This window comes from Onychostoma macrolepis, chromosome 07 (genome assembly GCF_012432095.1).
Source record: "Onychostoma macrolepis isolate SWU-2019 chromosome 07, ASM1243209v1, whole genome shotgun sequence".
Taxonomy (NCBI): domain Eukaryota; kingdom Metazoa; phylum Chordata; class Actinopteri; order Cypriniformes; family Cyprinidae; genus Onychostoma; species Onychostoma macrolepis.
The window spans coordinates 18785779-18796236 of record NC_081161.1 but is presented as its reverse complement, the minus strand read 5'-3'; the positions used below and the strand labels follow the sequence as shown (position 1 = coordinate 18796236).

The 10458-nt window shown below is 35.7% G+C and overlaps 1 protein-coding gene across 1 annotated transcript; it reads left to right on the top strand.

Moving 5' to 3' along the window:
* Window positions 1-1948: 1948 nt before the first annotated feature.
* Window positions 1949-10216, top strand: slc1a2a (solute carrier family 1 member 2a). Its single transcript, XM_058782033.1, has 10 exons — window positions 1949-2096; window positions 3474-3626; window positions 4163-4413; window positions 4561-4696; window positions 4786-4912; window positions 5557-5790; window positions 5959-6153; window positions 6727-6861; window positions 7145-7364; window positions 8294-10216. The coding sequence occupies exons 1-10, from the start codon at window positions 1967-1969 to the stop codon at window positions 8363-8365; spliced, it is 1653 nt and encodes a 550-aa protein (XP_058638016.1). The 5' UTR covers window positions 1949-1966; the 3' UTR covers window positions 8366-10216.
* Window positions 10217-10458: the final 242 nt, after the last annotated feature.

The window sequence follows — 10458 nt, the reverse complement described above, 5'->3', positions numbered from 1 at the left end:
GAGGATTGTGCATGGAATCTCCTATCTGTAAATTTGATTGATCTTGCAAGGAAGTGTTGCAGATTGCATCAGCGCAATCACTTATTATATTGCTGTTCACCTGGTGCTTGGAGTTTTGACTGACATTTCTAATGACCTGGACTGGATTTCCTGATGGATAAACTGTAGATTGACAGCGTTTCATTCAGAGCCATTTCTATAGCCCATGGCTGTCTAGCAAACTGCTGTGAAACTCTTCCTTTTCAGTATCTGCACTAACAGGTAAGATGGGGGATAAAAAGCCTCTCAAGATCTTCTTGCATATCCATATTTTAACTTAGCAACTTTTGAATAGCCTAATGAATATTTTAAGCTTTATTATTACATTTAGTCTGCAAAGATAGCATTGCTTAAATTTATAAGACTAGGTATTTGCAGCAAATCAAAATGACATGTCAACAAAGTCTGTAGGAAATGCCTGTGCAATATATGCATTTAATATTGTTGCTTCACCTAATTAATTGCCTTAAATTAACTGATTTATAAAAAGATCCAAAGGACAAGTACTTAATCTGTAAATAACCTGTAGACAAGCTCTTGTTGCTCACCTCAGACTTCATGTCAGTGATATGGAGCTAATGAAGTCACTAATGAGATTCAACTTTTTTACATAAAAGGACAATCAGTTATCAGAATCAGTAATTACAGATCAAATCTTTTGGGCTTGTTTTGCATTATTTAAATTAGTCAAATGCTATTATTTACCATTTGAAACCAAAACACTAATTTGCACCTTGACTTTTCCTACATGCTCTCGAATATTGTGCAACGCAATTACTGCTGTGCTGAATGGCTAAAATTAACCAGTTAGTAGGCTTTTATCTCATTAGGACTGGAGCTGTGTGTATCAGACAGTCTCTGATTTCCTTGGCATCATTCAGCTTTTTAATCTTGTTCAGATGAGCCTGAGTGCAGCTACTCTGAGAGTTCACAATGTACACAAACACTAAAGGATCTATCATGTGCTGTGTTGATTTTTCTGAGTATTTTGTTGGTACTTGGTAGTTGTTTTTGTTGCATGCTTTTCTTTGAATTGCCTTTATTTTTTTTAATACAGGAAATGATTATTGGATAGTGCTGGTCCAAAAAAAAAAAGAAAAAAAAGGGGCCTTTGAGATACATCAATTGTTATCCTGTTGCACCACTGCAAGAAAGACATGCAACTTGATTTAAACTTATCTGGACATAATAAAACATACTGTTGCATGCATGTGACTAATTACTGCAAGACTACAGGTTATGTAACCAAACAAGTTTATCTCTGTTAGGTGGGGGGTTGACTTCTAAGAACCTTTTAATCCAGACCACAGTAAAGCTAAACAACTCTTGTGTCATTTGACATGACATGACTGCCTGTAGTAGTTGGTACTAAAGTACAGAAACAATCACAGGCCTGTTAAAGTTATGGTATTCCCAGTACTGCTGATGTGATCCTAGACTTCCATAAGATCAGGGAAAAACCATTACAATGAAACTAGTTTGATATTTTAGTGCAATATTTAAAGAAATCCACCAAAGTCATTGTACAAAATATGTGTCATGGTGCTTTTTACCTTGTGGTTACGGTTTTATATCAAATTTACCTGGGCAGGTACTCAGAAGCCAAAAGATCCATCTTTTTGCACATTTTGTTCAGTTTGAAATGTGTATTTGCATTCCACTCTGTGGTTCACAGACTGTGATTGCATCTGTGCTAAACATGCAGATAAAAACGTTCATGTTCATGCACAAACATATCTTGGTCACAATCTTGACACCAACAACGATTTGCATTTATGGCATGAATTAATTTTTCATAAAGTGGTAATTTTTGGAAGGATGTGAAATGACAAGCATAACTAGTACTGCTAGTGTTCCTTGATTAGATCATTTATATTGACGTACTTTACTGTGTGCTCCACATCTTCTATCCACCAGTGCCAACAATATGCAGAAGCAAGTGGAGATCAGAATGCATGAGAGTCATCTGGACCCTCCTCCACCACTTGAAGAGTCCATGTGTGGAGGCTTTTGTGACAAAATCATGAAGAATCTGTTACTTACGCTCACAATTCTTGGCAAGTTACTTCAGCATTTTTGTTTCTTTGTGTTTTGCTTTAGTTTGTATAGGTGAATGTAGCTTCCATGTGTCAGTTTGCTTATGAAAGAACAATTGTTACTGTTGTACATAAATAGTCATGTATGTGATAATTATAATTACCTGAAGGCTTTTACACGGCATTGCAACACAGTGAAGCCATCCTTCAACAGCAAGTATTTATGCCTAAGGAGGTGTTTTACAGCCGTCCATTTATTAGACTAAGTTATTTCATTAAAGCACTAAGTAGGTTAAAACACTATTGGTCTGCTAATATTTTTTGCATTGCACCATACTCAGTGATATTCATCAGACAATATGTTTAATGCATCAGACAACAGATTTGAATCAACACACAGCAAAAAAATAATAAATGTACTGTATCAATCTCTCCATGCATATTCTTGCATAAGAAATAAGTAGACATAAGTAATCATTAAAACAAGATACATTTTCTTGAGAATAAAGAATTAAATGTATGTTAATTAAATGTATCGCTCTATGTATTCCCCAATTGTAAGTCGCTTTGGATAAAAGCGTCTGCTAAATGACTAAATGTAAATGTAAAATATTAGGGATGCACGATAGTATCGGAACGATATTGGAATTGGCTGATAATGGCTTTAAATGTGAATATTTATCGATCGGCCCGATATGAAGAATTATGCCGATATGTCTTGCCGATAAGAGGAATACATTAACTCACATGTTTTCAGGGTGTGCTAGCGATCACTGATTCACTGATTTAGATCGCTGCATTTAATCTGTGAAAGCATGTACACAATGCATTCGGTGTGTGATAGAGTAAATAGTAACAGCACGTGCAGCGGCAGCCTCCCCCGGCTCCTAAGGCCCGCTAATAAGGGGTTTTAATTCCGTATGGGGCGCTGTTGGCCTACTTAATGAAAGTATAAAATGAAAGTAAAATACACAAATAACTTGACTGTGTTTCTGATTAAATAAAGCAGTAATTGATGTCATAATCATGAGTATGTTTTGATTTAAAGGTCAGAAGCAATAGCTTACATGAAAAAAAAATCACAAACATGACACTTGAAAATTAAATAATTATATATATATATATATATATATATATATATATATATATATTAATCATTTGACAGCACTAATATATATAAGCTATTAAAAGTGTACAAATTTATGTATCAGGGTACACTCAAATGCTGAGTGGATTATTTTAGATAATAATATTTTATATCTCCTTCACACTGGTACTTTTATAAGCATATTCTGTTCTGTGATTGTTATACTTCACAAAAGGTTCAGTATTATTTCTCAGTGAAATGTCCCATTTCTGTACCCTGATGTTCACTGTGATTCTCTGTCTCTGTTCCAGGTGTGATCACTGGTTCAGTAGCTGGTATTCTACTGCGTTATGCATCACCACTCCCCGCTGATGTTATTATGGTCATTGCCTTCCCGGGTGACATACTAATGAGGATGTTAAAAATGGTGATTTTGCCTCTGATTATCTCAAGTTTGATCACAGGTAATGTTATATGCTTTGCTAAACACCTCCAAAACAATGCTATCAACACAAAACAATAATACCAAACAATATAAAAATCAGCTGCAGAAGTAATATCTACAATGACCTCAGTGAGTCAAAGTTATAACCACAGTGTTATAGCTGTGGGATAACACAGTGGGATAACTACAGAAATAATAATTGTGTAATGATTAAGCCATTGTTTTTCCTTTCAACCTTTTCTTTGTAATCCGGTATAAGATAAAAAAAAGCATGTCTTTCAAATTTAGGGTGGATCAGTTTCAGCAGCTCATCAGCAGAACAAGTCTAAACGTGTTACCAAAAAAGAAATGCAATTAGAAATTCAAAACGTTCCAAATTCATTACTCATTCAGTAATCACAGCAATAATTATGAAACTTAACCCTGAGAAATAACTTTTGTGTGTAACTTTCAGTGCACAGTGTTACAGTTTGAAAAAGACAGAGTAATTCTGCCTTGAGAAAATGCAATGATATTTAATGTAGATTAAATGCCATTCTGTTCTTTCTTTTTTAGGATTAGCAGGGTTGGATGCCAAGTCCAGTGGCCGTCTGGGCACAAGGGCCATGGTGTATTACATGTCTACCACCATCATCGCAGCTGTATTGGGGGTGATCTTGGTGCTCCTCATCCACCCTGGTAACCCCAAACTGAAGGCAAACCTGGGCGAGGGCAAAAAGAACGATGAAGTGTCTAGTTTAGATGCCTTCTTTGATCTCATCAGAAATCTGTTTCCAGAAAATCTTGTTCAGGCTTGTTTTCAGCAGGTGTGTACATCCAATGTACTTTTGATTTCAGATAATTTCATCCATTTAATCTCAACCATAACTTAATTTCTGTTGATCTTTCATCTGTTAATTTTGAATAGTCTTTCATTCGTATTTCATTAACAGTTTTTATATCTCTTTATGTAGATCCAGACTGTTACTAACAAGGTAGAAGTAGCTCCTCCTCCAAATCCAACTCGGTTTGGACGAAATGCTACCAAGGGAGCAGCAAAATATGTAATCAAGAAGTCTCTTCAGTTTAAGAGTGGCATGAATGTTTTAGGTAATAAATGGTTTTGATCACATAGTATATGCATGAAGCTGTCATTTATGTTCTGAAAATTAACATGGTGGCAATGTGTTCCTCTGTAGGTCTCATTGGGTTCTTTGTGGCGTTCGGGATTTGCATGGGAAAGATGGGAGAAAGGGCCAAGCTGATGCTTGAGTTCTTCAATGTTCTCAACGAGATTGTTATGAAGCTTGTCGGCATGATCATGTGGTCAGCTTTCATGATTGATTGTTTAATGACTAGAGTAAAATTTTCATGATTTACATTTCCAGCTTTAGTAATCTGTTTGTTAAATGATTTGTTAACTTTATATCTGGGGTAAGGTTTGGGGTCAGTAAGAAGATGTTTTTCAAAAGAATGCTCACCAAGGTTACATTTAGTTGATCAAAAATACAGTAAAAATAAGAATATTATAAAATGTTGTTGCAATTTAAAGTAATTGATACATTTTTTTTATTTTAGACCTGTGATGACAAAGCTGAATTTTCAGCAGCCATTACTCCAGTCTTCAGTGTCACATGATCCTTCAGAAATCATTCAAATATGCTGATTTGGTGCTTATAATTCTTAATAAGTTAAAAAATGTTATTCTTAATATTTTTGTGGCAACCGTGATACATAAGTTCAAAACAACTATAAATATGAATAATTTCTAACTTTATAAATGTACTGTCACTTTTGTTTAGTTGGGCTGTTTAATTGAATGTGTCCTTGGTGAATAAAAGTATTATTATTATTGACTCTTACTGAACCCAGACTTTTGAACTGTAGTGCAATGATGGTGACTTTAACTGTACTGAACTGTCTGATTAACCTGTTAGTTGACTTTTCTGCATGTCTCTGTCCTGTAACAGGTATTCCCCCGTTGGTATTGCATGTCTCATCTGTGGAAAGATCATTTCAATTAATGATTTGGAAGTGGTGGCCAGGCAGCTGGGAATGTACATGGTCACTGTTATCATTGGACTTATTATTCACGGAGCCATTTTCCTTCCCTTAATATATTTTGTTATTGTTCGGAAAAACCCATTCACATTCTTCATGGGAGTTTTCCAGGCCTGGGTCACCGCTTTAGGAACAGCTTCGAGGTAAAAAAACGGCAATAATTGTACCTTGATTTTTGTAAACCTTTGACAATTAGGGCACATATTGAGTTAAACAAAGAAAAGGCAATGATTTAATTTGGCCTGTTTGGAAGTTGAGTTATGAATAATGACAAGAATGGGTTCTGAAATCTCGATATGTGTCTTTTGTAGTGCTGGGACATTACCTGTTACTTTCCGCTGTCTGGAGGAAAATCTGGGCATTGACAAGAGAGTGACTCGATTTGTGTTACCTGTTGGAGCAACGATCAACATGGACGGTACAGCGCTTTATGAGGCCGTAGCGGCCATCTTTATTGCCCAGATGAACGGAATAGAACTTGATCCTGGTCAGATTGCGACAGTCAGGTAAGACCAATGTCTGTACACAGAAATGAATATATACTTAACAAAAACGTTATTCTGATGGCATGTACCTGCTGATTCACTGAATGTGGTTGCCTGGTAGCAATATAAAATTAAAGGAATAGTTTACCCAAAAATGAAAATTCAGTAATTGTTTCCTCATTTTCAACCGATAACTGCTAACAACTGATTAGCATGAATGAATATCAGTAAACAAAGAGTTACATTTTTAAATAAAATTGTTTGTCATATAAAACTGTCATATTGTTTCAGAAGACTTGATAGATCTGGTTACTATGAAGTGTTGATACTCTCTGAAAGTTCTCATTCTCAGTTCAACAGAAAACCAAATCACAGCATATGGTTTTGGACTGAGATTAGGGTAAATAAATAATGACAAATTAGATATTTTTAGCAAAACTATTCATTTAATCAGCAGAACTACTATTGTTTAAACAAAATATTGATAAAATCACATTACACCATTTTCAAAGTGAGACTGTGAGTCATGTGATGTATTATTCTTCAAGTTTGCAGCTAATCTTATCAAATCAAATAATTACATTTTGTTTGTAGCCTCACAGCGACTCTCGCTAGTGTAGGAGCTGCCAGTATTCCCAGTGCTGGTCTGGTGACGATGCTTCTGATCTTGACAGCTGTGGGACTACCGACTCAAGACATCAGTTTACTGGTAGCAGTCGACTGGCTACTGTAAGTTAAACCAATCTCTCTCTGCTCTTTTAGTGGTACAAACATTCTCATGAAATACTTGTCAGTCAAGGATTCAATCAATAGGAATACATTATACTGTATGATTGAGATATGATATGTAAAATGATCTCCAATTTAAAAATTAGTTGTTAAAGCAAATCTCATGGCATGCCTAGCCATTTACTTTGCATGTTAGAACAAGCCCTTATTTAAAGGTATTTAATGTTGTTTAGCCTTGAGAGATGTGGCACCTTTCTTTGTTTCTTTCTGCTTTATCAAACAGGGACCGTTTCCGAACATCAGTCAATGTCGTCGGTGACTCGTATGGGGCTGGCATCGTGTACCACCTCTCCAAAGATGAGCTTGACATGTTTGATGCGCAGCAGATAAGGCCAGATGACTTTGAGATGGCCAAGACACAATCCTTTTTTGAGAATAACACTAACCACGGTGTATATGCATCTCACAACTCCTGTCAGCCGGTCCAAAAAGATGACTGCAAGGTACATTTTACTTTCACAGACATAGAAACCTGTATGTAGATGCTTTTATTTCTTTCCCCGACATTGTATGTACCATTGTGAATTATTTTATTTTTTTTACACTTTTTGTATTTTTTGGTCATTCCTGATGTGAATGCATAAGAAATTAAACTAAATGAAGGAATAAATAAATATGGTTTATTTATTTGTTCTGGTATTTGGTGAAATAGCAGTTTTTGTACTTTGTATATCAGTATTTGGAGACATCGTCAATTTGGCAATTATACACATGTGCACAGTAAATCTTTCAAATGTTTGTACTAATGCCAAGATGCCTTTGGCTGCTGTCAACTAAAAAATGGAAGTGAAACAATGTAGTGCACTTAGGCACACCTCATTTTTGCCATCTACATTTTGAGACAACAAAGGCTGCTATTTCATTTATTTTAACCTCAATGTTTTTAAGTTTAACAGAAAAGTGTTTGTTTTCCATCAGTAAGAGAACTGCAGTTGTTTACTTTCTTTTTTTTGTAAATTTTATGCCTCTTTTTGACCCTGTGTTTCACAAATGCATAGGTCTATGTGGTAGCACGCATGGCACTTTTCCACAAACCCTTTAGAAGATTAGCTTTGGGCAGAGATTCACTGTAATTAGTAAAAAAAAAAAAAAAAAATGTACAAAGTTTGTATTTACAAAATATAACAATTCATATGATTTTCTCTATCTGTATTCAGTCTTTCAGCATTCTGTAAGGAATCCCGCTGCAGCTAATTATTATCTGTCTTGTGGTGGGTACATTTCTGTGAATTTGGATATAAATTGTGCTGTTAAAATATCAAACTACCTGGATTCTCTGCTCCAAACCATAAACAGTTTAGTTAGCAGCGGTTAATTGCATTTTGACTGTGCCTTGGTCAAACAGTTAGTTGTCCCTGATAATTGCTTTCAGGTAACCTTGGCCTCAAATGGCTCCCCTGCGGAGTTCTCACTTGTTGAGGAGGAACCATGGATACGCGAGTAACACAGCACACAGATCCAGCTCCGCCTTATCCTGAGTCCCGCAAGCTTATCCTTTCTGGTGAAAACCAAATGCTAATTTTGTACATAAAAACAGTCAGAAGTTTCCACAGAACGTTTCATATGCACAAGCAATGACTTTTGTATGACAATCTCAGTACATTTGATACACAAAGTGAAGAGAACGTAGCTCGAAAGTAGCGGGTGGTTCAGTCAGGCTGCATATTATTTACACTCAAGTATTACAATAGTTAGAATTATAGGCCTTGGCTTTGAGGATCAGTCTGAAACCTGTTGCCTTAAGGCTACCGCATAGAAGGATCGCAGTGCTTTGTCCAACCCCAGATTCACCCTAGAGCACTACTAGTGGCAGGAGGAGAGAAGGGCAGCTTGTTTGCTGAAGATACCTTTGACTGGCTTGGCTTAGGTGGATTAATCCTTGGTGGCGGTACTCCAGATCAGCCTCTTATAAGAGCTTACCAGTGTACTTAGAGGTTCTGAAATAGTGGTTTGCCTCCAAATGCTGCCACTTATTTTTAGATGCTGCCCGACGTAAATGCCACGTCAGCAATTACAGAGCGATCAGACATGAAGTATGACATTGAGTCGATTGACGTTATCTGCAAGGACTGATGGGATTGTTACTATCCTGCGTAGTGGACTGAATAGTTTGCATTCAAACGTTAATAAGTCTCCATGCGTGTTTATGTTTGAGTGAAGGGACTTGCATGTGTGTAGGTTTTGTATGTATCTGTGTGCTTTGTTGTCAATTTATTTATGTGTTTATTTGCTAAGTTACAATCTTGCCTTGAAGATATCAACTGCAAACTGCAGACAGAAGACTTTATGACATTAATATTAAATGCAATCCCGTTTTCTTGGATCTTAGACCACTAATAGTATTTGATTCTCTGAGGAGCCTTCTAGGATACTCAGATATTAAGTCCAGTTGAATGGATTCTATATTCACGCTGATAAGAGAGGCCCTCAAGTTATTTGGTGCTCAGGTTGTTAGTATGTAACGGAAAAGAGATGACAGAATTGAGATCTATCATTACATCTGCACCATTTATTTGGTCGTCTGTAATAGCAATATGATCAGCATTCCTCTTTTACACCAGAATCTTAAAATGTTCTCATTAAAGTGCCTCCTTGCACTTTCTGTACATATATATAAATACACATATGTATGCTGTCATATTTTAGATGTATTTTCCATGCAAATTAAAGTGTAGTATTAATTTCATGACTTTTGCCTATTGTTTTATAAAACAACGGCAATTTATGTATTCAATTCAGTATTTTACTAAGTAGATTAGAGCGTAACAGGTTGTCTTAAGTAATTATTGCTATCATATACTGTACGGGTAACATGGAACAGGTGGCTGTGAGACATTGACTGATGAGTAAAAATGTATGTATATGAATGTAAGCATATTTTTCACTGTTACAATTCACGATGATGTTGTGTCTCAAATATTGTGTATTGTTAAACATTTTGGTAGGAATAGTGACACTAGGGGAAAAAGTCAAATTAACAATCATTATAAACCAGGCTTACTACAGATTTAACAGCCATGCAGAGATCTTGAGTATGTATCTTGAGGAAATGATACACAACCTAGATACAGTATCTATAATGTAAAAGTGTGCACTTTTGGAATATCTGTTCAGGCAGGGCCTGACACATCTGTAGAGGTACAGCGATGTATGTTGTTAACAAATATTGTATGACCATCCTGCTCGTTTTATTTGTGCAGCCCTGTTTGGTTTCAAAGGCATTGTATTACTTGTCTACCAAACTTGATTTTGCATCCACTTTTTAAATTTTTCTTTTTCCTCTATTTTTCTATGAAACACCTCTAACAAATTGTAAATAAAGGCAATGCTTCTTGTCTCAGTGGTGTTTCTCTTTCTTTCTTTTTCCAAGTCTGTAGGTAGTGATGCTAAATAAATGAAAAAATAAAATATGTAGTAATCACAACATTAAATTGTATTTATCATATAATTATACAACTCAATCATGCATTTTTACATCCAGCTACTCTAATTGAACAAATAAACAAAAACAAAACAACAACACAAAACATTCCCATA

Bases quoted from the DNA above. Each gene is read 5' to 3' on its own strand.
- slc1a2a (XM_058782033.1), top strand. From the start codon at position 1,967: ATGCAGAAGCAAGTGGAGATCAGAATGCATGAGAGTCATCTGGACCCT. The intron at 2,097-3,473 runs GCAAGTTACTTC...TCTCTGTTCCAG, and splicing joins ACTTACGCTCACAATTCTTG to GTGTGATCACTGGTTCAGTA. The intron at 6,862-7,144 runs GTAAGTTAAACC...TTTATCAAACAG, and splicing joins GTAGCAGTCGACTGGCTACT to GGACCGTTTCCGAACATCAG.